Source organism: Ascaphus truei, chromosome 9, assembly GCF_040206685.1.
Source record: "Ascaphus truei isolate aAscTru1 chromosome 9, aAscTru1.hap1, whole genome shotgun sequence".
Lineage (NCBI taxonomy): Eukaryota > Metazoa > Chordata > Amphibia > Anura > Ascaphidae > Ascaphus > Ascaphus truei.
The window spans coordinates 18,447,098-18,474,490 of NC_134491.1; the positions used below are offsets into that span (position 1 = coordinate 18,447,098).

At 42.0% G+C, this 27,393-nt stretch overlaps 2 protein-coding genes across 4 annotated transcripts in view; one reads left to right on the plus strand and one right to left on the minus strand.

Annotated features, from left to right (window-relative positions):
- Positions 1-1,873: 1,873 nt before the first annotated feature.
- RDH12 (retinol dehydrogenase 12) lies at positions 1,874-21,298 on the plus strand. Of its 2 annotated transcripts, XM_075613518.1 has the most exons (7): positions 1,874-2,027; positions 9,207-9,325; positions 12,365-12,520; positions 13,723-13,827; positions 18,903-19,112; positions 20,555-20,744; positions 20,926-21,298. In XM_075613518.1, the coding sequence occupies exons 1-7, from the start codon at positions 1,948-1,950 to the stop codon at positions 21,026-21,028; spliced, it is 963 nt and encodes a 320-aa protein (XP_075469633.1). In that variant the 5' UTR covers positions 1,874-1,947; the 3' UTR covers positions 21,029-21,298. The 2 variants fall into 2 exon arrangements, with proteins under 2 accessions (XP_075469633.1, XP_075469634.1); XM_075613519.1 differs by lacking the exon at positions 12,365-12,520.
- A 590-nt stretch (positions 21,299-21,888) lies between these two features.
- ZFYVE26 (zinc finger FYVE-type containing 26) overlaps positions 21,889-27,393 on the minus strand; it is a 77,413-nt gene continuing 71,908 nt past the window's right edge. For both annotated transcript variants that reach the window (XM_075613522.1, XM_075613521.1), the window contains one exon: positions 21,889-26,568. In XM_075613522.1, coding sequence (XP_075469637.1) covers positions 26,359-26,568 — 210 coding nt within the window. In that variant the 3' untranslated portion in view covers positions 21,889-26,358. The remainder of the gene's footprint in view (positions 26,569-27,393) is intronic.

Genomic DNA, 27,393 nt, shown 5'->3' on the forward strand with positions numbered 1-27,393 from the left:
GTTGCAGACCTGTCTAAGACATGCAAATGAGCATACAGTAATATTTCCATTATATATATGTACTTCAATATTAGGTCATACTTTTTTTTATCTGGACTAACCATTTATGTCATAGGACAAGCTTTCGAGAGTTCTCTCTTCGCCAGGTCAGCAATACTGGTTTACAAAGGAATCTATAGCTAAAACAGAGGTTTGGAAAGCAGAAAAAAACAGAGCTTTAGATAAGGTGGGTGAGAAAGGGATGTTTGAAGAAGATGACAAGTAACAGCATGGAGGGGAAGGGGATGCTGTGGGGGGGTGGTGGGGGAGGTGTGGATAAGAACATTGGCAGAGAGGCAGGCTGGATAATTACAAACAATTTTGATAGTGTGTGAGAAACCCCATATCCTCATTTAGTCCTCTTGTTTTGGTGTCAAAGAGTCTTATCATTCTAAGTTAAATGTTTTCCGTTCTTGGGTGCGTTTGAACATTCCTTTGAGGATTTTGATTTTTAAATCATTTATGGAATGATCTGGTTGTGAGAAGTGATGTCCCACTGGTGAGCAGTATCTTCCTTCTTCGTAGTGCAATGACGACGGCTCCCTCGGGAAACGCGTAGAGCGTGGCTTGCAGCGCGATACTGGAAGAGAGGCGTCCCTGCGGTTTCCCCTGGCGGTTTCGGAAGGTGTTCTCTGAGGACCAGACGTGACGTCAGCGGTGCCAAGCGGACGCGGAAGTGATCGGAGCGCGGGTGGTGAGGCAGTGAGGTCGCAACTCGCCAGATGCCTGAACCTGTAACTTACCGTGCCCCTGATTGACTGCCATACTATAAGCCTTCAATTGTGAATTTTAGAGCTTTTTATAAATGTTTGTGTCATCTTCACTATGGCTTGTGTATCTTTTTGATTCCGAGATCTGCTGAATCTACTGTATCCTGTATCCAGCAACATTATTGCCACTGACTGGATTTGTGCCATAATACTACTACTCAAGTGTGAGTAGGCATTCAGGAGCCCCCTTTTTATATTTTATTTTCTACACTCACTGGTTTAGCAATATTGTACTATATTATGCTTTTTCCTTGCATGGCTGACTACATCGCTCCCTTGGGATTTGGAGGAGAACGTGTGTGACAAGACTCTGAGGCTGTCTTGACTAAGGGTTGAGAGGACGTTTGTTAGCCTTTTACTATTTTCACATTAACACGTGGTGGTGTGTGGTCACTGTATTATACATATTCACGTTAATTGATTTAATATCAATATTTATATATCCACTATTTATTGTTGGTTGATATATTCACATCTTATCTATCTATCTATCTATCTATCTATCTATCTATCTATCTATCTATCTATCTATCTATCTATCTATCTATGCACTGTTTATTATTAGTTTCACTTAATTTTTGAAGCACTGAGTAAGAGTGTTTGAGCGCCATCCAGTGTTTTTCTAAATAGTAGCAAGCGTTACTACGCAGAATAGCGCAACAAATAACTCATCAAATAACACATGCGTTAAGGATTTAACGCAAGCATTCCCTGTACCCAATTTTCCAACTCTATCTGTCCATGAAATGTCTGTGAATTCACTTTATAACCTCTGTTCATTTAATGTAACCATATATCGTTGTAACTCGGTGCCCAGGAAATACTTGAAACGAGAGGTAACTCTCAATGTATTACTTCTTCCTGGTAAAATATTTTATAAATAAAATAAAAATATTGCTTCTACAGTATGTGTCAAAAAGTCCTTTACATTCAGACACTAGCTGAGAGACCCGGCGTTGCCTGTGAGTTAAATGTCCCGCTCCCTTCTCTCCCCCTCTTTACTCCCCTGGCAGCTTGTGGTCACTGCAATGATTTTAAACTATGGACTACAAGTCCCATGCTGCATTGTGTTGGCAGTGCATAACTAGAGCCAGCTACATCTCTGAGCCCTGCAGTGCTGATCCAGCTCCCAGGCAGGATGGAGTGCAGTGCATGTACAGTGGCTGTCAGTATCCTCATCCCAATGTCTCTGCTCTACTTTGCTGCACCTGTGATCAGGTCAGTGACTGCTGATGGTCATTTATACACAACAGCTATGTTGCATGCTCACAAGGAGCTTTTACATTCTTTCAAAGGTCAGTTTCATTATCCATAAGAAAAGTGTGTATATATACACACACACACACACACACACACACACACACACACACACACACACACACACACACACACACACACACACACACACACACACACACACACACACACACACACACACACACACACACACACACACACACACACACACACACACACACACACACACACACACATACATTTTTATTTACTTTTTATTAATTAAACACTTTCAGACTGGGGGATTTGATGCCAAATAATGCATCAATCATGCCAGATTGTTGCAATCTGTTTGATTTAGAATAGAAAGGGGAGATGGTTTATCAAATGAATCCCCTTATAAAAATAAAAGAAAGTGGAATTGTAAGTGTGTAAATGTATAATGTAATAGTGCTGGGGTGTGACAATCTCAACGTTGTGGTATTCTGTCTAATTTCAAGCAATCGATGTTTGGGGTGGGGTGGGGCGGCAAAACCTGTTGATCCTGATTTTAGAAATATGTATATAATGGGGTTATTTAGTATTTTGTGCTCTTAAAAAACCCAGCAAGAGTTTAAAAAAAAAAAAAAAAAAAAAAAAAGAGGAACTGTCATTGTTGTAAATAAAAATGAGTGAGTTTGTAATTCTCTGAAATTCTTTCTTTTTGCAATTTTTGGGGACAAGTTCCCATTGCTGGGAAAAGTGGATTTACATTTTTTTTTCTTCTAAATGTCCAGGGAGTGCCTGAAAATGACTTGTTTAGTGTCCCTTTCCTTGTATAATATTTTGAAGCGCCGGTTTGACCCACATATGAACAGCGGTTAAAGTCAGTCATTGTTATGCTTATTAGCCATACGTTTTCTACAGGCTTCCTCACCCAGTAACCTTTAAACTGCTTGTTATGAGACTGGCTGAACATTCCCTCCTCGCTGATTAAAGTTACGTTTGAAATCCCTAGTTCTAAAAGTGAAAAAAAAATACATTGTAGCAATAAACAGAACACGGACCACTAAATGAGTCTTTTTGTTTTTCATTTTTATATTGAAATGTCAACTTTTTTTTTTTTTTTAAGATTAGTATTTTTGTTTTCCCTCTGAAAATAATCAAAAATCAGTCAAAAATTGTATTTTTTTTTTTTTTTTAATGGATTTTAGTCCTTTTGGACATCTGGTGTGTGTGTGTGTACTATTTTTTTCAACTGCAAGATGTAAATGAATAGCGTGTAAAGGCTGTGATAATGCCTAATTTCATTGGCGGGTAAAGTACTTTTCTCATTATTAATTGAAACGTGGGCTGTCTATATAAAGTCGTGTTAACGGCAGCGGTCAGAGCGAAGGAGACATCTGCTAATTGTAAGGCTTTCAGCTCTAAATATCCTTAACTCAAAATCGAGGTTAATCCATCATTTGGAATGTGTGCCGCAGCCCTGCTATTCTCACGATTAATCCCAGTAATTCCTTGTGCAGTTTTCTGATCTCTCTCGCTGTGTTCGATGTGTCAGTCTGTCTCTCGCTGTGTTCGATGTGTCAGTCTCTCTCTCGCTGTGTTCGATGTGTCAGTCTGTCTCTCGCTGTGTTCGATGTGTCAGTCTCTCTCTCGCTGTGTTCGATGTGTCAGTCTGTCTCTCGCTGTGTTCGATGTGTCAGTCTGTCTCTCGCTGTGTTCGATGTGTCAGTCTCTCTCTCGCTGTGTTCGATATGTCAGTCTGTCTCTCGCTGTGTTCGATGTGTCAGTCTCTTGCTCTCTTGCTGTGTTATGTTCTGGGGTGTCGGTATCTCTCTGTCTATATTAATACAATTTTTTTTTAAAAGGGATATACATGGGGAGGAAGCTATAAAGGCTTATTATTTGGACCATGTGTATCCGTATTAATAAAACTTCTCATTTAATTAGCACACATTATTAAAAAAAAAAAAAAACAATTATTAAAAGAAGTGGAATAAAATATACATTTCCTAATAAAACATACCTTTTCTAAGACATTACAGTAAGGGCAGTTAAAATGTGGAATTCATTACCCATGGAGACTGGGATGGCAGATACAATAGATTTGTTCAAAAAAAGGTTGGACATTTTTTTTAGATGGGAAAGGTATACAGGGATATACCAAATAAGTAAACATGGGAAGGATGTTGATCCAATTCTTGGAGTCAGGAAGGAATTTATTTTCCCCCTTATGAGATATCATTGGATGATATGACACTGGGGTTTTGTGTTTGCCTTCCTCTGGATCAATAAGTAAGTAGAGATATAGGATAATGTATCTGTTGTCTAAATTTAGCATAGGTTGAAGTTGATGGACCTACGTCTTTTTTCAACCTCATCTACTATGTAACTATGTAACATTGTATCTAATCATTTATCCTATCCTCCTCCTTTTTCTTATAAAGAATTGAAACTGTGAGTTTCTCTAGAGCTGAACTGCGCTATTTTTTTAGCTCTGGGGATTCCCGAAAGACACCATTTTAATTGCTGGTTTACTTCCTGGATTTTCAAAGATGGCGCACGCAGTCCATCAATAGGAAGTTACGTTATCCCTTGCGGTTTCCTATCGGCCTGCGTGATCTTCCGGCTATTTTCATTTCCTGAATTGGGGAACTAAAACTGTAAGGCCCAGAGTCACAAAAGAATGCCAAGCTTTAGCAATCTTCTATTCATTTGAGTAAAAGTGTGCTAAAGGTTAGCACCCCTTTGTGGATCGTAGCCCAAGTATCTCAGGAACCAGGCTAAAAAAATCATGTCGCTCAAGTACATAGGACTCCCTGGTTCAAATTCTCTAAAAGAATCAACTTGAAAAAGAACAAAAAAACAACAGGTAGGATTGCTGCTTTAATCCGGGCCCAATGAACATTCATCAAAATAACCAAACTTACCATGAGTGTATCACCAGATCACCCCTACCCTCACACTTCCCTAAAGTCTCTCCAAAGTCACCCACCTCACTGATCCAATCGTCTCCACTGTCCCTACTGTTAGACCCATTACCGTGCTACCGACGAGACTAAATCCAGAGACCTGACCCCAACTCCTGCCCACCAACCAACCAGCGTTCAATGCACCTAGCCCATAACCTGACCATAATGTTCCCTCCCCTGCCCACCAACCAACCAACCAGCGTTCAATGCACCTAGCCCATAACCTGACCATAATGTTCCGTCCCCTGCCCACCAACCAAGCAAGCTCTCAATGCACCTAACCCATAACCTGACCATAATGTTCCCTCCCTTGCCCACCAACCAAGCAAGCTCTCAATGCACCTAACCCATAACCTGAACATAATGTTCCCACCCCTACCCACCATAATGACATTTTAACAATTGTTCTATAATTAATCTATATGTAACCACACCTTTTTGTTTCACTAACTAATGTACAGCACCCTGGTTAAGGAGCTAGATAAATATTGTTATAAAATAAATCTGTGCTACATTATTTCCCTCCTTGTCCTTCGGAAAGGACACTCTTGGGTCACTGGAACATTGATGATTGAATGTATATGAACTGCAAATCCTGGAGTCCGATGCTCCGGGTCTGTGCTGAGTGCAAGCAGTGGGAATTTCTCCAGTGTGTCTCAATATGAATCTGAATCCAGCTGGGAGCTGTGACCGTCACCTCCTGCATCATCTGGCCTCACTGAAACACTGGTTGGCAGTAAGGAAGAGGACACATTCGCTGGCCACCTAAGGGCAAATTGACAACTTGGGGTGGTAGTTTAAAGAGTAAAGTGGGTTCTCAATTCCAGTCTGTTATAAACAAAAAAATGTTTTAAACTTTTGAGTGCCTCCTGATGTAGCTACTGCTGTACGTCATGAGATTCTGGCCCGTCATGGACTCCCCATCATGAGATTGGGGGACATGGGAGAAGAGTCCCCTCATCCGTTTCCAGAATCGTTGATGCAGTGATTGATCTGGCACTCGAATGATTAAGAAACAAAGAAAAGCCCGGGCGCTCCCTGATTAAGTTCTTAAGAACAGGGGCAATGTAACAATGAAATTTACAACCTTATAAATAAAGTTCCCCTCTGGTTCGTCTTCTTGTCCTATGGCTCAGACCCCAATAGGGTCCTTATCCAGGATCCTTATTAGTACAGGGATATAGAGAGAGAAAGGGGGAGCACAGGTTGAAGAATGTGGGGTATCTAGAGTATCTGAATAGATATTTATGGGTGTGTTTGAAAAATATATAATCAATCACTTACACGGCCTTGTGTAAATGCTCTCACAGCAAGGTTTACTTGTCTTGATGTTCCCTTGGTCGTTTGCCTTCTTCTTTTCAGGACTTGGTTTTCTTTCTGGATGTCTTCAGCAGTCCTCGGCTTACTTTGAGGATGTCTCCCTCGGAGTCAACAGATTAAAAACAGTGGTTTAGAGGGGAATACAGACAGTATTTAATAAAGTCCAAAAAAAAAAAAATAAATAAAAAAAAAAAAAAAAAAAAAAGAATATTTATATAAAGGCAGTAAATACTGCCGGTACTCACACGGGCTAGTGTGAGTACAATCCTAGGGGAAGGTATCTTTTTATCCGAAGTTTGTCTTTACACGTAGTTGTCTATAGGTATACTGAGGGTCAGGTGTGTAATGATATATATAAGTCAAATGATACTCACACGGCCTTGTGTGAGTAAATGCACATCAAGGTATCTTTATCTTGATAGTCCCCGTTTTCTTCTTGTTCGGTTCTTGATCTTCTTCCTGTTTTTCCTTGGTGGTCTTCGATTTCTAGTGTGATAATCCCCCTCGGTGTGAACAAATTGAAAAACAATTGTTAGTGGGGAATTAACAACACAATTCTGTGATAACCCACTAGAAAAGCCCGAGCAGATATGTGAAAGCAGCAAAATGCTGCAGGCACTCACACGGGCAAGTGTGAGTGCAATCCTAGGGGAAGGTATCTTTTTTTCTTTTTTTTGGTGTCTTTAAATCTGGTGCCCTGTAAGGGTAATGGCGGTCTGATAAGTATAGATCTATAAAAATAAAAATGATACTCACACGGCCTTGTGTGAGTAAATGCACATCAGGGTATCTTTGACTTCTTTATAATACTGACAGTATTAATCTCCTAGTGCCAGTGTAGGTAGATAACCCCTTCCTGGTGTAGATGCAAAATTGAACACTGTCACGATTTTCGTGGGCTACAACAAAATTTATTAAAGAAAGCTCTAAAAACAAAACATGTATAAAAACAATTAGAAAAATGCATTAAAAGAAAAAGCCAGCCGTCTGAAAGAAATTGCTTGTGGGTCTCGTGGAGCGCAGCTAACTTGCTCCGCGTCCGGATGTCATGTTTTGTTTTTAGAGCTTTCTTTAATAAATTTTGTTGTAGCCCACGAAAATCGTGACAGTGTTCAATTTTGCATCTACACCAGGAAGGGGTTATCTACCTACACTGGCACTAGGAGATTAATACTGTCAGTATTATAAAGAAGTCAAAGATACCCTGATGTGCATTTACTCACACAAGGCCGTGTGAGTATCATTTTTATTTTTATTTTTATAGATCTATACTTATCAGACCGCCATTACCCTTACAGGGCACCAGATTTAAAGACACCAAAAAAAAAGAAAAAAAGATACCTTCCCCTAGGATTGCACTCACACTTGCCCGTGTGAGTGCCTGCAGCATTTTGCTGCTTTCACATATCTGCTCGGGCTTTTCTAGTGGGTTATCACAGAATTGTGTTGTTAATTCCCCACTAACAATTGTTTTTCAATTTGTTCACACCGAGGGTGATTATCACACTAGAAATCGAAGACCACCAAGGAAAAACAGGAAGAAGATCAAGAACCGAACAAGAAGAAAACGGGGACTATCAAGATAAAGATACCTTGATGTGCATTTACTCACACAAGGCCGTGTGAGTATCATTTGACTTATATATATCATTACACACCTGACCCTCAGTATACCTATAGACCACTACGTGTAAAGACAAACTTCGGATAAAAAGATACCTTCCCCTAGGATTGTACTCACACTAGCCCGTGTGAGTACCGGCAGTATTTACTGCCTTTATATAAATATTCTTTTTTTTTTGTGGACTTTATTAAATACTGTCTGTATTCCCCTCTAAACCACTGTTTTTAATCTGTTGACTCCGAGGGAGACATCCTCAAAGTAAGCCGAGGACTGCTGAAGACATCCAGAAAGAAAACCAAGTCCTGAAAAGAAGAAGGCAAACGACCAAGGGAACATCAAGACAAGTAAACCTTGCTGTGAGAGCATTTACACAAGGCCGTGTAAGTGATTGATTATATATTTTTCAAACACACCCATAAATATCTATTCAGATACTCTAGATACCCCACATTCTTCAACCTGTGCTCCCCCTTTCTCTCTCTATATCCACTCGAATGATTAAAGCTTTAATCCCCTCCTCCTTATCCCTCACTCGTAGCTCTGGGAATCCCGTGATTGCTGAGGTATTGCATTTCTTACTTTTGCCAGTAAGGTGAAACAAAGATGGCGACAGGGTTACCCAATCAGAAGCTGCAATGTCCACTCTGGTTGCCAGAGTGAGGCTGGCCCTGGTGGCACTATTGTTTCTCCCCGAGAGAATTATTAACTATAACTTAGGAACTCAAGGGGGGTGGGGTCCCAGTAACTTGGATTGCAATAATTCAGCAGGGGGGGGAACCCCTTGTTTTAAATGAGGTCCAGCGCTTGCCATAGTTCTGTGGCAGCTATCGCTGAAAGTTGAGTATCACTTGGGTTGTAGAAACGTCTCCCTTCTCCGTGATTTCTGCTTCTCACAGTGACTTGACAGTTTTTTTTTTCAGTGCTGCCTTTTTCTTCGCACAATCTTGCCATTCGAATGGGAGTGGTATATGTATGAGTTTTCTTTATAGATAAGGTTTTTAAAGATTTAATCTGGCCTACCAGCCCAACCTCCCCCTCGATGTTTTGTATAGAATTTAACAATCGAAATGGCTTCCTTTAAACTAATCGAACTATGACGAGAGCAAAGATTGGTCTGCTTTAACTATATTGAGTTAAAACAACATGTTGACTTGTCAACGCAAATTAATTTCTATAAGGAGGCAAGTATTCTTCATGCTGGTCTTGGTATATGTGACGATGACGATAATAATTGCGATTTTAATCCTGGTATTTGCATTCTAGAAAGTTTGTAGCAGGAGGTGTGTGCAAATCAAACGCAAAGCTCCATGGGAAAGTGGTTATAATTACTGGCGCCAATACTGGGATCGGGAAGGAGACAGCAAGAGATCTCGCAAGGAGGGGTAAGTAGGGGTTTCATGTGAAATATTGGCACAGAGTTGTGCGAATATATAATGTAGTCCGTGCAAAGATTTAGCAGCAGTGTGATGGCAAAGATTTTAAGGATCTTGATATAATGCAGCTTGGAGAAGAGGGGCAGGATAGAAACTTTCACATATATAAAGGGTATCAATGAGGTGCAGAGGAGGGAAGCATATTTCAGAGAGAGAGAAGAGCTATAATAAGAGGTCATTCTCTGCAGCTGGAGAGTTTGAGAAAAGGGTGGTGGATTCATGGAACGGCCCCCCAACAATGGTGGTAGGGGCTAAACTATTAAGGCAATTAAAAACATTTTTGGGATGGACAGAAGAGCATCCGAAATTGGAAAGAGAGTCACGGGTCTGAGGTATTGCAGCAAAAGTGGAAAGTGAGCGCACACGGGCGCCAACTAGTACTTACCTGCCGGAAAGTGAGCACACACGGGCACCAGCTAGTACTTACCTGCCGGAAAGTGAGCACACACGGGCGCTAACTAGTACTTACCTGCCGGAAAGTGAGCGCACACGGGCGCCAATTAGTACTTACCTGCCGGAAAGTTAGCACACACGGGCGCCAACTAGTACTTACCTGCCGGAAAGTGAGCACACACGGGCGCCAACTAGTACTTACCTGCCGGAAAGTGAGCACACACAGGCGCCAACTAGTACTTACCTGCCGGAAAGTGAGCGCACACAGGCGCCAACTAGTACTTACCTGCCGGAAAGTGAGCGCACACGGGCGCCAACTAGTACTTACCTGCCGGAAAGTGAGCACACACGGGCGCCAACTAGTACGTACCTGCCGGAAAGTGAGCACACACGGGCGCCAACTAGTACTTACCTGCCGGAAAGTGAGAACAAACGGGCGCCAACTAGTACTTACCTGCCGGAAAGTGAGCACACACGGGCGCCAACTAGTACTTACCTGCCGGAAAGTGAGCACACACAGGCGCCAACTAGTACTTACCTGCCGGAAAGTGAGAACACACGGGCGCCAACTAGTACTTACCTGCCGGAAAGTGAGCGCCCACGGGCGCCAACTAGTACTTACCTGCCGGAAAGTGAGCACACACGGGCGCTAACTAGTACTTACCTGCCGGAAAGTGAGCACACACGGGCGCTAACTAGTACTTACCTGCCGGAAAGTGAGAACACACGGGCGCCAACTAGTACTTACCTGCCGGAAAGTGAGAACAAACGGGCACCAACTAGTACTTACCTGCCGGAAAGTGAGCGCACACGGGCGCCAACCAGTACTTACCTGCCGGAAAGTGAGCACACACGGGCGCCAACTAGTACTTACCTGCCGGAAAGTGAGAACAAACGGGCACCAACTAGTACTTACCTGCCGGAAAGTGAGCACACACGGGTGCCAACCAGTACTTACCTGCCGGAAAGTGAGCACACACGGGCGCCAACTAGTACTTACCTGCCGGAAAGTGAGAACAAACAGGTGCCAACTAGTACTTACCTGCCGGAAAGTGAGAACAAACGGGCGCCAACTAGTACTTACCTGCCGGAAAGTGAGCACACACGGGCGCCAACTAGTACTTACCTGCCGGAAAGTGAGCACACACGGGCGCCAACTAGTACTTACCTGCCGGAAAGTGAGCACACACGGGCGCCAACTAGTACTTACCTGCCGGAAAGTGAGAACAAACGGGCGCCAACTAGTACTTACCTGCCGGAAAGGGAGAACAAACGGGCGCCAACTAGTACCTGCCGGAAAGGGAGAACAAACGGGCGCCAACTAGTACTTACCTGCCGGAAAGTGAGAACAAACGGGCGCCAACTAGTACTTACCTGCCGGAAAGTTAGCGCACACGGGCGCCAACTAGTACTTACCTGCCGGAAAGTGAGCACACACGGGCGCCAACTAGTACTTACCTGCCGGAAAGTGAGCGCACACGGGTGCTAACTAGTACTTACCTGCTGTGAAACTGTTTCCATGTACAGCGCAGATACATTGCATATTTGAGATACTTTTTTTTTTTTAAATGTGCAATTCCCTTTTTGGAACGGCATACTCCACACTCATGTAGGCTCAACGTTTGTGGACATTTATAAGCGGGAGAAATAGACCATATATTTATGTTAATATGAAATGATTTGATTCTTTTAATATCGGAGAAGTAGAAGGATGCGTTTTTGCAAACTGCATTTCTTAAAGGTCTCTGAATGTTTGTCAATCAAGGGTCTTCCTTTATACTTGGCCCAACCTGTCCTCATCAAAGGGACAATAAAGATAAGGGGAGGGGGGTTTCCCAGTGCAAACTCTTGTTGAACACCCATAGATGAAGGGAGCCGCCAAAGGAAATCTCCCGAGTGTCAGCTCAGCGGGTTTACAAACCTGGCTTTAAAAATGCTTATTGGTGTCCGCTTTGGGTTAAAAGAATCATCAATCGCTATGTTCTGACCCCTTAAACATATCACTACCATTAATGCAGCGTAGTCTTGAGAGGGATTGTCCCTTTAATGATCTCTTAATATGGATCATGTTGAGAAGCTAATTGGGGCTTTTACATATCCCATCCCGTTAGATTGACTTGACCTGTTTGGGTGACCTGGTGACCTTTGGCTGCGGTAACTCAAAGCTCGTCCAGTCTCCATCTGTTGTAGAATTGCTCATTCATTAAACCCATTACAACCCCATCACTGGCCAGACAGGCCTGGACCACGGAGCATTGGTGGTCAAGCACATTCCAATGGAATCTCACTCATTACAACCAGAGTCATTAACATTGTCACCCACATGTGACCCCTTAACCAGGCCACTATTGGTAAACTCCCGGGAGGGATTGTTCCTCTAATGCAGGGGAACTCAAGTCCAATCTTCAAGCCCCCCAAACAGGTCAGGTTTTCAGGATGTCCCTGCTTCAGCACAGGTGGCTCAATCAAAGGCTCAGTCTTCAACTGGGCCACTGATTGAGCCACCTATGCTGAAGCTGGGATATCTTGAAGACCGGTTGGGGGAGGGGTGCCTTGAAGACTGGAGTTGAGCGCCCCTGCTTTGTGTCTTTGCAGGGGCTCGGGTGATCATCGCCTGCAGGGACGTGCTGAAGGGGGAAGGGGCAGCATGCGAGATTCGGGCTTCAACGGGGAATGAACAAGTTATCGTTCGCAAATTAGACTTGGCCAACACAAAGTCAATTAGAGAGTTTGCCGAAAACATCCAGAAAGGTAAGGACACGGAGTGACACCTCGTACTAAATGCAGGGGGGGAGGGGGTAGGGAGCTGTGAAACTGCGGCAGAACTGGCAGTGCATGAACATGCCGGTCCCAGAGAAGAGCGGGGATAAAGCGACATTTTTATGTGTCCCAATGTAAAATGTTGGTTTACTGCTACAGTAACCACTCTCCACGTAGGAGGTGGCAGCAAGTCGGTGCTTAGTATCTCGATACCAAGAGGCACCGGCTAAAAAACACAAATTTCATATTCGTCTAATAGCGGAGACGCTGGTTTTGCTTTCCTGTAATCTGCACAGGTGTAGCCCCCATACAAGCACATGATGCAGGCTCCGTGTCAGCAGTATGCAAGCATGTGTGCGTCTGTGTACATCATACTGTATCTGTATGCTATTGTTTGCCCTGTATGGGTATCATTGCGTTAAAGCTGCAGTTAAAACAATATCCTACGTGTTTGTTTTTTAAAATCAGTTCTGTACTATGAGAAAATACTTGTAGCATTTAAAAAAAAAAAAGTTTTAAAGACATTTTTAATGTTTCTAAATGTCGGAAGCATTTCCAAAGTGACAGCCCCTTCCCCTTCTGATAGACTCTTGCTGTTGAGCCCCGCCCTCTCTAGCAGCGCACCAATTGAATCTAGTAACTGCCCAGTCAATCATATTCCAGGACTACATTGCCCAGAATACTGTGCAAGAACTGAATTAAATAACCCAGAGCAAGCAATAGATTACAGGAGAACGGATCGATCTGCAGCTTAGCTAATCACTTGTCAGCGTGCAGATTGTATTGATGCACATAGTGAATGGGGAAAAATATATTTTAAAAAAAAACGCAGCTTGAACTGCAGCTTTAATGGGCATGTCATGTACTGGGTGTATCCGTGTATTTGTGTCTGTGTTAGTGTCTGTATGTGTACGGGTTTGTGTGTATCAGTGTTTAATGCATGCGTGTCCTATGTGTGCATCACAGTATTAAGGTGCGCTAGTGAAATAATGCCGTGGAAAGAACCCCCTGTTCTAGCCTAGGGCATGGCTATAAAGCAGAGAATCACAGAATATATTTGCTCCGACCCGTTCATCTCTCCCAAATCCCCGCATTTCATCTTTACCTATTTTTTGCTTTGTCTTTAAGAACTGTTTTTTAAATTCTCTATATGAAAAAAACAAACCACTTTACCATGAATTCTGTTTTCTTAGATGAGAAGAAGATTCACATATTAATAAACAACGCGGGTGTCATGATCTGTCCTTACTCCAAGACGGAGGACGGTTTTGAGATGCAAATCGGAACCAATCATTTTGGTAATGCTGGGGTGTTTTATATGTTGAGCGTTTTTGCTGCCGGGTGGGATATTACAACTGGGAGACCCCCTCAATTCTGATGGGGGGAAAAATGTTCCCCAATCGCCAGGAGCTGCCCGATTGTCTTCTTTATGGGTCGACGCCAGTTTAAGTAACCGCAAAACCAACTTGTTATCTGCAGAATAGAAGATTGTCCTGGAAAAAGGAATAGGTCAAAAATGGTGAATACCTGTATTTAGGTACAGAAAAACTAAACGCTCCTAAAAAAAATAAAATCCTTTCTCCCCCCCCCCCTTCCTCCCCCAATTCTCCGTGGGGAAGTTCGAAAGAGTAGAACAGCTGCCTCTGAGTGAGTTGCTGGCTCGTCACTTTTTGCGCCAGCTTGGCTGTAGAATTCGGGCAATGCAGCAGTTGGGTGAAAGTTTGGGTAAAAGGCATTCGAAAGCTAAAAAAAACCATGGATGTTCGGTTTGCAAACTTGTCATCCCCTTGAATATATAAAAACCTTGATCTCTGTTTGCTGGCTCTGTAATCATCTCCATGCGTACCTGTGGAACCTGTGTAACACAGTAAACAGACACTTGAGGGAAATGTCTTTCGAAGAAACTTGGGCAGGTATAAAGTGACCCGCTCTGTGTGCCCACTTGCGTGTCTGCTCAGAACCTGGGCGCAGTTTAAATACTGTGATGTGAGTTTTTTTTTTTTTTTTTTAAGGATAGCCCTGCTTCAGCACAGGTTGCTCAGCCAAAGACTGGCCCACTTCCATCTTCAAGGGCCACCATCGGGTCAGGTTTTCAGGATATCCCTGCTTCAGCACAGGTGGCCCAGTCTTCAACTGAGCCACCTGTGCTGAAGCAGGGATATCCGTATTGTTTTTCTTTATGCAAGAAATAGTGATGTGCCTTTAAGAGGGTAAAACATATATACTGTTCTGTGTGGGAGACTGGCAGTCACCAGGGCTTCTAACATTTTGATCATACGACCTTGACCAGAAAGGATAACCATTAAACAGCCTGCGTGAGAACAGCCCGTTTGTTTGACAGTGAGCAGAATCGTCTGCATTAGATATGCCCGTTTTTGTTTTTTTTAAACGCAGTGTGCGATTCTTTTTTTTACAGACATTGGAGGCCTTACAGACCTGTTAAGCCAGTGTTGATCAATTCCCTCCTTAGGAAACCTTTTCACAGTAGGATGTCCCCACTTTGTGGTGTATGTGGGGGCGTGGGACCTGAGGGTGGCTTAGGCCAGGGCTGCTGGGTGACAAACGAGACCATTGCGTGAACAGAGGGGCAGTTTTCCTGCATCGATAACTAATATACTTCTCTAGCGTACATGGAATCCTTATACCTGTATATGGGATGTTTGGGGGTCCCGTGTTTTTTGTTCACTGAATACAGGGCCCACAGGCAGAACAAATGCTTTTGGGGGAGCCCAGGAGATCACTGAAGCTGTGGAGTTTGCAAGAAAACACTTACAAGCTTATTTAGGAACGTGTGATTGGCTGGTTATCCCCCCAATCTGGTGACAGCTGGAATTCACAATGGGCTGGCAGTGTGATAAGCTGTTAACTGTTTGAGTTGCATTATTAGAATATTTTTATTATTATTAATAAATCTGGTACAGTTAATTTGCAAGATGAGTCTCTGATAACTGACTTCCCGGATCACCAGTCTAACTTAACCAAAAGCAATGTAGCTATTTTGCAGGCGGTGACTGCTTGTAATAGATCAACATGAGTTCTTCATACATGTGATTCTAGTGTACAGACCCTGTAAAACCTCATACACCTCTAATTAGATCTACAAAGAATTTTCCGGTTGGCCCTTTTTTTAACCCATGACCAGGCAGAATCAGAATGGGCTTTGTTTATGGAAGGTGTCACATATTGTTGCTGCAGAGATAGGTTGACAAAGTCTCCAGGTCTCCTCTGGGACAGATACAAAGTAGGGCCTTTCATCAGGTCCATACAGGAACTGAAACGTTGTCTTTCCACTGTTCTTGGCAGTCACATTAAATGGAGAATTGCATGATGAACGTGTGAGTACAGCTCCTCTTTGTACCCCTGTCCCAGAGGAGGCCCGTACCTGGGAGAAATTGTTTGTCTGTTGTGTTGCTGCACGGACAGGACTCTCCTCGCCTGGAACTGTTTCTCTGCACTTTGGAACTGTGCAAAGATAGATTTACAACACACAAAAATAGAAGCGGTTTGGGAAGGATGAGGTTGCTAGAAACTCATTTAGTGTTCGCTTGCTCTGGGACACTATTTTTTCCACAATATTTGGATTCATTGATCAGTTCCCATTAGGACCAAAGTGAACTAATGGCAGCAAAAGATACGTGTTTGATTTTGTAAACCCGTGTCTATTCAAACTTCCTTTTAACGTTTCAGGGTTTTTGTTTAGTGAGGACGGCGCTTACCATTTTATTAGATCCCAAAGATATCGTAATCCCATTTATGGACATGCTTTCCCAGCCACAGAACCAGGAAGTAAAAGGGAAAGAGGGGACTGGTTATTTAACATGGAGGCCACCCTAGATGAGATCAAAGATTGTATCTACTAGACATTACAAAGAGTATGTTGTATGGACAGCACTACAGTACCTAAAGCTACAATACAGATATAAGTACGCTGTGGGGCATGGGAACAATGAAGAGACCCCTGTTCTCTTCTAAGTAAACTATAGAACACACCAGGTATTCCCAGCATTCCCAGCACTACAAAAAAACAAGAGCTAATAAAGCTTAGAGATAATATTACGTATTCACAGAGCAAAAACATGCTACAGCCATATGCAAATACAAAACAGGTGGTAAATGAAATGCAGGTATAGGAAAAGTTAGGAGGGGTGGTGAGGAAAGGGGGATGATATCACTAAGGTGGGATAGAAACAGTCCCTGATGGGGAAGGATATCTGTGCAGGAAGATGTGGGGGGCAACGTTTTGGGGTATTATACCCCTTCTACATGCCCATTCCCATAGCCTCAACAGAGGGGGACTATGGTACTTCCCAACTCCCTCACAACTCTATCCTCCTATTCTAAAAACAAGTGAAGGGTACACACAGCTATGTAAGCAGGCACGTGCAGACTATTTTACATGTAAAGTGGAATCTGTCATATAGCTTGTGCGTAACCTTGTGTAATAGGCACTGTGTGTAACCTTGTGTAATAGGCACTGTGCGTAACCTTGTGTAATAGGCACTGTGTGTAACCTTGTGTAATAGGCACTGTGCGTAACCTTGTGTAATAGGCACTGTGTGTAACCTTGTGTAATAGGCACTGTGCGTAACCTTGTGTAATAGGCACTGTGTGTAACCTTGTGTAATTAGGCACTGTGTGTAACCTTGTGTAATTAGGCACTGTGTGTAACCTTGTGTAATAGGCACTGTGTGTAACCTTGTGTAATAGGCACTGTGTGTAACCTTGTATAATTAGGCACTGTGTGTAACCTTGTGTAATAGGCACTGTGCGTAACCTTGTGTAATAGGCACTGTGCGTAACCTTGTGTAATAGGCACTGTGTGTAACCTTGTGTAATAGGCACTGTGTGTAACCTTGTGTAATAGGCACTGTGTGTAACCTTGTATAATTAGGCACTGTGTGTAACCTTGTGTAATTAGGCACTGTGTGTAACCTTGTGTAATTAGGCACTGTGTGTAACCTTGTGTAATAGGCACTGTGCGTAACCTTGTGTAATAGGCACTGTGTGTAACCTTGTGTAATAGGCACTGTGTGTAACCTTGTGTAATAGGCACTGTGTGTAACCTTGTGTAATAGGCACTGTGTGTAACCTTGTGTAATAGGCACTGTGTGTAACCTTGTGTAATAGGCACCTGACACCACAGCAAAAAAATGGACCTGAAAACAAAAGAACACAATAGTCTGAACTGAACTTCTGAAATATATAATCTGTACCAGAAAATGGTGTTAATAGGCTGTCAACTCTCAAATATATAGTCCCTGTTACTCCGTATACCACGGTGTTAATCGCTTAACCTCAAAATTACTCCATCTGTATATGGAAAGAAAAACCTGTGGCTCAAGAGTTCGTGGTGCACAGTGTGCCACCCCACCCCCACTATATCAGTGATATCCCCACCCCTCCTACCTTTTCAGGTTCTATACCTGCATTTAATTTACCACCTGTTGTGTATTTGCATATTATTGTAGCATGTCGTTCCCCCCTCCCCCCCCCCTGAATACATAATATTATCTCTAAGCTTTATTAGCGCTTTTTGTTGTTGGGGAATGCTGGGAACAATTGGTGTGTTCTACTAAATATCATTCATTCACTTTAGTCCATGGGGTGATATACTAGGGCAGGGGGTGGCCATTGGCCAACTACAGTCCTCAAGGGCCACCAAAAGGTCAGGTTTTCAGGATATCCCTGCTTCAGCACAGTTGGTGCATGCTTCGACTGAGTCATTGTTTGGGGGGGGAAAGCTTCAAATATCATAGAGGCATTAAATGTGTATTGGAGGGAACCATCTTTCAGAGTAAGATGTATCAAAGCAAAGGGTAACTCCCAAAGCAGATCACTCCCACGTGTCACCATGTTTACAAACTAACTTTAAAATGTCTGATTATGGTAAAAAAAAAAAAAAAAAAAGGGCACCAATCGCCATTAAACATGTCCCTGCCATTAGTAACACTCCTTTGTGAGGAAGTACTTTGGTTTGAAATGGTACATGCATGGAGCAACCTTCAGCAAAGAGTGCAAATACTTTAAAATTATCCGAAGCATTCAGGAACAGACACAAACTGTATGTGGATAGAAAGTATTTATTAAGTCTTGGTATAGTGTGGCTTAAGCCTGATTAAGGGACCCGCAGGCCTTGGAACTGTTGCTCTATTGTGCATCTAATAACAGTTTTTCTGATAACTTTTTCTTTCCCTGTGTTGATTTTCTGTATTGCTGTTTTTTTCATACATTAAAGAAGAAACTTGGTGAGACCAAAAGCAAAACGGAAGTCTTTCATTTTCTTTAGTTCACTTGAGTGTTAATCCAGTATGGTTTTTGTATCATTTTGACCAGTAGTCATTCTAATTATACACACGGTCTGTATGTATTACAGGTCACTTCCTCCTAACTTACCTTCTCCTGGACCTTCTGAAGCAGTCGGCTCCGTCTCGCATAGTAAATGTCTCCTCTTTGGCTCATCTCTTCGGCAAAATCAATTTCGATGATCTTCACAGCGAGAAAAGTTACAGCAGCAGCCTGGCATACTGTCAAAGCAAGCTAGCCAACGTCTTGTTCACGAGAGAGCTAGCCAGGCGACTGCAAGGTAAAATACCTACTTGAATGTAGCCAAAGATTATTGCAACCCGTGGCACAATCCCGCGTGTGAAATGGTGCTATAGCCCGACCCCCTCACGCAGCTGATTTGAAGCTGCTTCTCCTGCTGGTGCGTTTATGTATCTCACTGCAGTGCCCCATGTGTTGCAACAACCTCGGCTCCATCTGTATACGTGGTTGGTGAAAATATGGTACAGCAATACGTGGCCCAATGGCACTTATATAATTTCTGGTCTAAAATGACAGATGTCGCATAACTGCTTGATTTACAAAATAAAAATTATAGATTTTTTTTAAACTAAAACTTGTAAGGCTAAGGCCCCGGTCTCTCCGCTGTAACGCACGCCCGCGATATTGGCGGCGCGTTCAGCCGATTCCCCGGTCTGCAGCTCACTGCAGGAAGAGACCAAGGGGGGCGTGGCGGGGGAGTGACGGGGGCGCGGCCATGACGTCACCTGGCAGGTTTGCCCTCATTGGCTGAACCGCCGGGGGGCGTGCCTAATCGCTCGACACGAGTCCTGCTCTCAATTCTATTGAGAGCAGGAGCAACTCTCGCCCGAGTGCTGCGGCCCCCCCTCGCAGCGGGCCCGGCGGCCATTGAGGGGAGGGCTCTCGTCCGTGCAGCGTCCGCCACAGCGGCCGCTGTAGTAGGCAGTGGGGCAAGGCCTTAGATTAAACTAGCAATTGATAATCTATTTTACATTAACCATACTGTGGAAATATATTTAGTTAATGAGCAGTTCTAATGCTGCCCTAACAATATACAGACGTGGTAGGAGTTAGTAAAGGTTTAACATGCCATACAATTTTGACTACTTGTACGCACATGTGCATGCTTGTACATCTGTCATGGACATCTTTACTGCTCAGCCTCTTAATCCGGTATATTGGTACAAACAGGTGTAACTTTTTTTTTGTTTTTTTTTGACACTTGCTATGCACATTTTTGGTAAAGTCTAGTACATAAATACACGCTATATTTTGCTTTTCTTGCGTCAATTTAGTACCAAAGAATCCATTTGCGATGCTTGGTACATGGCCACCCCTGCTCCTAACTCCAGTCCTCAACACCCCTCCAACAGGTCAGATTTTAAGGCTGTCCCTGCTTCAGAACAGGTGACTCGGTCTTTGACAGCCACCTGTGCTTAAGCAGGGATATCCTGAACCTGACCTGTTGGTGGCCCTTGAGGACTGGAGGTGGCCACAACTGACTTAGACCCTAGAGTGACATCAGCCTCAAGGGAGCAGCCAGCTTTCAAGTCTCACCATGTTCACAAACACTTAATGTCAGATTTTGGCGGGGAACCAATTGCCATTAAACATGTCTCTGCCATTAATACACTTTAAAATTCAAAACCAAAAATGTGTAAAGGAAAAAGAAAATGAATGTGTGGTTTTCTGTTGTGTAAATGGTTCAACCTTCTGCTCCAGGTGCCGGAGTAACCGTGAATTCCTTACACCCGGGGTCTATACACTCTGAGTTAACTAGACATTCTGTTATACTGCGAAATCTGTGGAAGGTGTTTAGTTTCTTTCTTAAAACGCCCGTGGAGGGCGCACAGACAAGCATTCACTGTGCAGTAGCAGAGGAGCTGGAGTCTGTCAGTGGAAAATATTTTAGGTGAGTACAAGTCTGATTTCTAGTCCCTGCAAAGCTCCGAGATATCAACCTCCTGAGCACAAAAATCAATGAGATTTGGGGACTATGGGGGAGGAGGGGGGTGCTTTGAGCACCCCTGCAGTAAGGAACAGGCAGTGGTATTCTGGGGGATAAATCATTGACTCTGTTTTCCTTCCTGCAGCGATTGCAGCCCTGCATATGTATCCTCCAACGGTCGGAACGATGAAACCGCAAGAAAGTTGTGGGATACTAGCTGTAAAATTCTTGGAATTGAATGGGATTAAGCACGGAGACCATCGTTCCGGTTTAACGAACCGGATTTTGCTTAAACAAAAAAATGCTATAGGTTAATTGTGCATCTCTGAAATGCAGTCTGTTCTTAGCAGAACACTTCTAAACACTTAAAGCCCTTTAAATATATTAAAAAAAGTTTGTATATATGCAATGATTACAGAAGTTTTGCAGTGTGTACATTTTACCAGTGTGGATCTACATTTTTAGCACGTTTACACTTACAGGTTTTTATGAATAATAAACTTTGCTAACTGATCAAAGCCTTGTTGTAATCATTAGTTGTAACAGTGATGCTTATGGACAGACTTATTCAGAGCTTCAACCACATTTACTCTTCCTCATCAAATCATAAAATCCAAAATGCAGCATGTATTATGGACAGATCCTTACTAGATTGGGGGGAGGGGAGGGGTTCAGAGAGCAACATTTTAATCTTGGTATTGAAATAGCAACTAGCAATATATTCAACATGTAGTTTAAAACTCAGCAATCTTAATGTGGGCTTCATAATGTAACTGAGGATGTTATTTAACTTTGTAAAATGTAGGTTCTAAAAAAAAAAACCTAAACCATTTCCTGAAGTTTAGAATAATTATTGCCTAACTGATGCGTGGGTGCTACAGTAATAACTGCAGTATTCCAAGTCAAGCGATAAAATGTTCTGCAGAATCAGTGGCAAAAAGTAAGGGTCACCACAAGAAAATGGTGTTTACATCAGTCTGCATTGATTGAAAGGTCAGGATAAAAAGGACCATTACATTTATACCAAAACAAGATTTATTTTTCCCATTGGCAAAATAATTGCTGTTAATACACCTGTGAAAGATTTGCAATAACTGAATTATCCAGATCAAAGTGTAGAACACATGTTTTTAATTCTCAGTTAATCAGGAAACAATGCAAATGAGAAATTATTCAGAAAGGTCTAAAGCGATTCTTTTAAAAAATTTCAAGTTTATTACAATTTTTGCATCACATCTCTAGCAGTTATATAAAAACACTTATGAAAACATTCATTTGATTTTCAACAGAAGATACGATACATAGAGTAAGAAATACATAAGGCATTTTCAAACTCCTATAAAACTACACAATTATTAATGGTACAAAAGATTACAAAATCAAAAAGTGCAAAGACCACAGTGCAACAAGAACACGTTCTTAACAAACCACAAATAGGAAGATTAGTTTATTGCATAGTTGATTTGGTAAATAATTAAATTGGGTTCACCCTGATAGACATGTACAATCCCATTTGTACATTAATCCTTCCAGAATAAGCAAACACTCGCCATAACAGAAATCGCTACTTAATTGCAACTCAAATACATGTTTGGTTTGCCAATCAAAGCACTTCTAATATTTCCTAGATGAAGATTTTTAAAAACGTTCCATATTATGGTATGGAAAATAAACAGCATAATTTAAACACCATGGATTTATCTGTTTGCCTTAGACTGTGAGCTATTAATCCCATACCCATTTACACAGTTCAAAATCATTTCTAAACCCCATATTTTTTATTTTTTTGTCATTTGCAGCATAATCACACCAAGTCAAATATCGATAAAATGTTTCCAGGGTCTCTGAAATATGTCTGCCTTTGAGCTTTCAAAGAATCCCAGGTGAAGTAATTTACTGCCTCATTTAGAGGTCCGTGCTTAACGACACCCTAACATCACGGTATACATAATATTCAATGACATCTGTTCTGGTGCTTTACAGTAAGGCTACAGTGAGTGCTGTCACTATTGCTAATCCAATATATGTTGCCAAGTAGAAGATGGGCTTTGTAATGGCAGAACCCTTCTAGTAACTCTTGCCAAGTACAAGAAGTCACTGGCATGTCGACACGTCACAATCATCATACATATACACAGTGCCAAGCAAGACTGTCATGAACCTAAACCCTTTCTAACCACATGACCAGCAAGCTACCTTGTACTGCATGGGCTATATTCACTACTAACCGCATTCGGTTGGGATTTGAATAACCAGTAGCAGCCCTGAATCTGTGTGCGGCCTTCAACACAGGCAGAGAGAATGTGAAGACCATGTGTCCCAATAACCGACCACTTTGTTTACCTGCTCCTTTGACCACCATTGTCACAGTGGTTTAGCTGCAGACAAGTATTCTGGGTAATGACATGCAGATGAGAAGCCAGACTTCTTACAGTTTGTACAACTAAGCCAGGGCAGAATCAGACGACCAGCTGGGAGCCATTTCATCTTTTTGCACAAATCAGTTTGAGCTTGGTCACCAGTTCTGCTTTGCACACAATATGCTCCCACTCTCTTCCAAGAGCAGACGTGCACCCAATGCATTATGGGAGTTTAGAGAGACTCCTTACACAATAGGGCAGGTTCATAAACTTCTTCCCATACACACAATATTCCTTTAACATACAGATAAACCTGTTTTTTCCCCTCCAACTGCTGTGCAAAAAAACCCCGTAATAAATTATCTATTCCTTCATGTTGCAGAAATGTTTTCAATAAGTTACATTGCATTCCCTTTTTCTATTTTCCCTTAAATTTTAAAACCACTCCAGTGACCAGTGGTGATGAAAAAACACCCAAATGTCTACGTTTGGGTGGGGGGATATTTACTCCATTTAAAAAGTTCTTGGTTCAACAAAGCGAGTAAATGCAAAAAAAATGAGATGCCATCTAAATACTTAGAATAGTATCACAGCCCGGTACTTATTTAGAATTGAAACCTACAATTCTTTCTACAAAACCCATGAAGATGTCTTCATTGACAGTTTAAATGTAACGGCACAACACAAAATCTAAGTTTAAGCTTAATTAATCTAATCTCAGAATGCACTCATTGAGAAATTGGTTTTAAAGTTATCAGCAGTTACAAAGTTCAGATAGCGCAGAATATTATGGTGAATAAAACTACACCCAGGTCAAGAGTTATTTGTTAAAGCTTGAACTTTAGTGTATACTTTACTACAATGAAGATAAATGTTTCATATCTTTATTTTTTTTATTAACCACTAGATAAGGGTGTATACATCTTTATGAAATTACATTAAGCAACTCCTGTCCTCCAAGCAAAATCACTGTATATTCTTTATTCTCTAGCTTATATTTTTGTATTTGAGTCTTACATTTCATAATAAATGGTAAAACCTATGAATCTATAAAATGCTAGATTAGGAAAACACTGTGTGTACATGTAATACACTTACAAAATGTTAGTATATACCAAGACTCAAATTGGCTTTTAATATATTTTAACTGTCAAGGGGACAACCTAATTTAGGATTTCCAGATTCGTATTCTTCCGTGACCCGGTTGCTGCCGCAGGGGCCTGCAACGCATTCAGGCAGCAAGAGGGTTAAACATCACCTAAAAATGCTTTGAGGTAGAAATTTGTTCTGTACCAAGTAAAAATCCAAATATTCCCAGGAAGTACTTACCAGAAGTATGTTTGGGTTTGCTAAAAATTTCCAATAAGGAGTAAAGAGTAAAAAAAAAAAAAAAACACTTTTCAAAACGAAAACCCCCAAATCGCCCTTTATAGAGCTACCTGCATAACTAGCATTTATTAGTCTTTGGAATCAGACACATTGCTCACAAGCAAACAAAGACCTTGAGGCACGTGGCCAGGATTTCCTAGACACAGTTGCTGAGTACCACACCCCAAGTCGCCATTGGATTGAATAGCAGTTAATAGTGGATCAGGTGCTCTACCCGGCATCGTGGCTTACAGAATCCTAGCCATGGAGTCGATGTATCAATGCAGTAGCCCTCCTCTGCTCCAATCAAAATAAAAATTGACCTTATTTGAACCAGGGGTTCCCCCAGAGCTGAACCCCACCACTCAAAGCTTCAGGAGCCCTCGGATAGCCAAGTAAATTTTTTTTTTTAACGTTTGCCCGTAAAGACAAAAGCCCGGTCCACAAAATGGTGCCAATCTTTAGCATCAGCTCCCATACATACGAGTGGGAATAAAGGCCCGCTAATGTTTGGCACCCTTTTGGGGATCTGGGCCAAAGATGGCTGCGGGTGTCACCCAATTGAAACCTGTATTGTCATCTCACAATGGTGTCATGGCTTTCTATTGGCTACCAGAATGAGGCCATATTGATTCTCCCAGATAAGAATTCCCATAAGGGAATTTCAAAGTTAAATAATGCAGAAGCTGGAGAACCCGGTAGCTTGGAGTTCTGTTGTTCAAGCTCGGGAGGGACCTCTCCATTTAAATAAGGTAACAAAACACATATGTAAAGGCTTGCTCCTTTAAGGTGAGTTTAGAGCTCTATTGAATTTGGCAATTTTTATTTTAGTGTCAATTTATCCATTCTGCCCTGTCTCACCTGGGCAGTGTTAATGGGAGGAGTTAGGTATTCTCACATTATAATCGGGGTTACCAAATTCGATGCCTGTTTGGATAATCTAAATCATTACATCTTTTCTACATCAAAAACATCACCACGTTTGAATATGTATATAAACCTCCCACGGGCTGACAAATGATAACTAACTTTTTACACTTGACGCAGCGAGAAAATGCAGCGTCCGAGCATCCGAGCAAGCTGTTCTTGAGTAATTTTTTTTTTAATGTTTTTATAATAGGAGCGGAGACTGAAATTGATCCCAATAATTAAAAAATTATTTGGTGCGCTTAATTGGTCACCTACTTTGGAATTGGTATTATGGCATTAACCACTACTGAAAGAGTTTAAGTGGGTAATTCTATATACGCAGATGTGGCTGTTAGTGTAGTTTTTCGACCCAAAAGCCTCATTGATGTCAATGGGGATTTGCGGCAGCAAATGGACGACCGCTTTGGCATATACAGAATTACTCCCCAAGTCTCCTATCTTCTGCTAATTAAAGGAACTGATCCGCTCCATTTCTGATGGCACACACAAGCCTCTATCCAGGTCTATTGATGTTGATTCCAACATACACAAAATGTCTTTGAAAAAAAATAGTCACCAGGACCTCTTATTTTCTGATAAGCGAATTTGTACTAGAAACAGGGTGTCCCTTTAGTGCAAGAGTTGCCAACTCCAGTCCTCAAGGGCCACCAACACGTCAGGTATTAGGGATATCCCAGCTTCAGCACAGGTGGCTCATTCTGACTGAGCCAGATTGGGCTCCCTGTGCTGAAGCAGAGATATCCTTAAAACCTGGCCTGTCGTGGCTCTTAAGGACTGGAGTGGGCCCCTCCTGCGTTATTGCTACATTAGTGTAACAGTTACCATTCTTCTGAGAGTATAATTTCCCCCTACTAACAGTAATAAAAGGAGAAAAGGTCATTGCCAATATTTGCCTCCATGTTCAGATGAGACCAAGGCATTTATTTCCTTGAGCTCGCTCTATGCACTTCCTTCGGTTTTGGTGGGTGCTCTAAAAGCCACTTGGAGCAGATCCCTTGGACCACCATGTCCTTCAAGCCGTGGGCTACCTGCCACACTTCCTGCACTAGCTGTATGGCTCGCTCATGTTCCTGCTTCACGGCCGTCAGGTAGGCAGAGCGCATCATGCGGCAGGCCAGGAACGCCTTAATCTGATGGGGAACAAAATACTAAATCAGTTATACCAGCCATATCTAGCTTATAAAATCCGTATGGTAGAGCTGGGCAAAATATTGATATGATCATAAAAAAATCGCAATAAAAAATAACAATATTGATATTTTGGATTCTCACAATATAAATTAGTCATGGGGGGGGGGGTCACTTATGTTTTTGGGATTGCTGATGACATGCAGTTTAAAGGAAAGTTTCCCCCTGTATGTTTTAATTTTTTAAAGATTAACTCACAGTTTTCCCCCTGCGGACTTGTTTTAAACCGTATTCCTAAAAACAAATGCCCAAAACCTAAATGAATATGGCTGCTAAACCCATCACATTTGGTGGTATTACTAGACCTTGAAGAACCTCATCAGCGAACACTAAAATAACACTTTCTTTTTCTGATGAGATGCGTCCTAATCTGCATGAAAAATAGCTCCGTGATGGAGAGAAAGGGAGAATGGATAGGAGTTGCCATGTAAACACACTACTGCAGGCTTTGTACTTTTACATAAAGAAGGCCCAATCAAACCTTTCAGGTGTAGGGGCTTCAAATAAAGCAATGTTTCTAATGCAAAATGGATGTTCACATCTCTCCTCCCCCATCCCAGAGACTAGTTACTGAATATGTAGTACATTTAACCTGTTGTAAATGTTAAGACAGAAATATCTTCTAAATTATTTAATTTTTAACATTTAATCAGATAAATTTTTTTTTGCAGTTAAAGCTTAAATCTATTTATCACAATAAATGTCTTAATATTGTTATGGTGGGAGTTTTTTTCTCTCCATTGCCCAACCATGCTATATCGTACAGA

What these genes read in the sequence shown, in the direction of transcription:
- RDH12 (XM_075613518.1), top strand. Translation starts at nt 1,948, where the DNA reads ATGGAGTGCAGTGCATGTACAGTGGCTGTCAGTATCCTCATCCCAATG. An exon ending in GCTAGCCAGGCGACTGCAAG is followed by an intron (nt 19,113 to 20,554) that starts GTAAAATACCTA and finishes CTTCTGCTCCAG; the next exon opens with GTGCCGGAGTAACCGTGAAT. An exon ending in GTCAGTGGAAAATATTTTAG is followed by an intron (nt 20,745 to 20,925) that starts GTGAGTACAAGT and finishes TCCTTCCTGCAG; the next exon opens with CGATTGCAGCCCTGCATATG.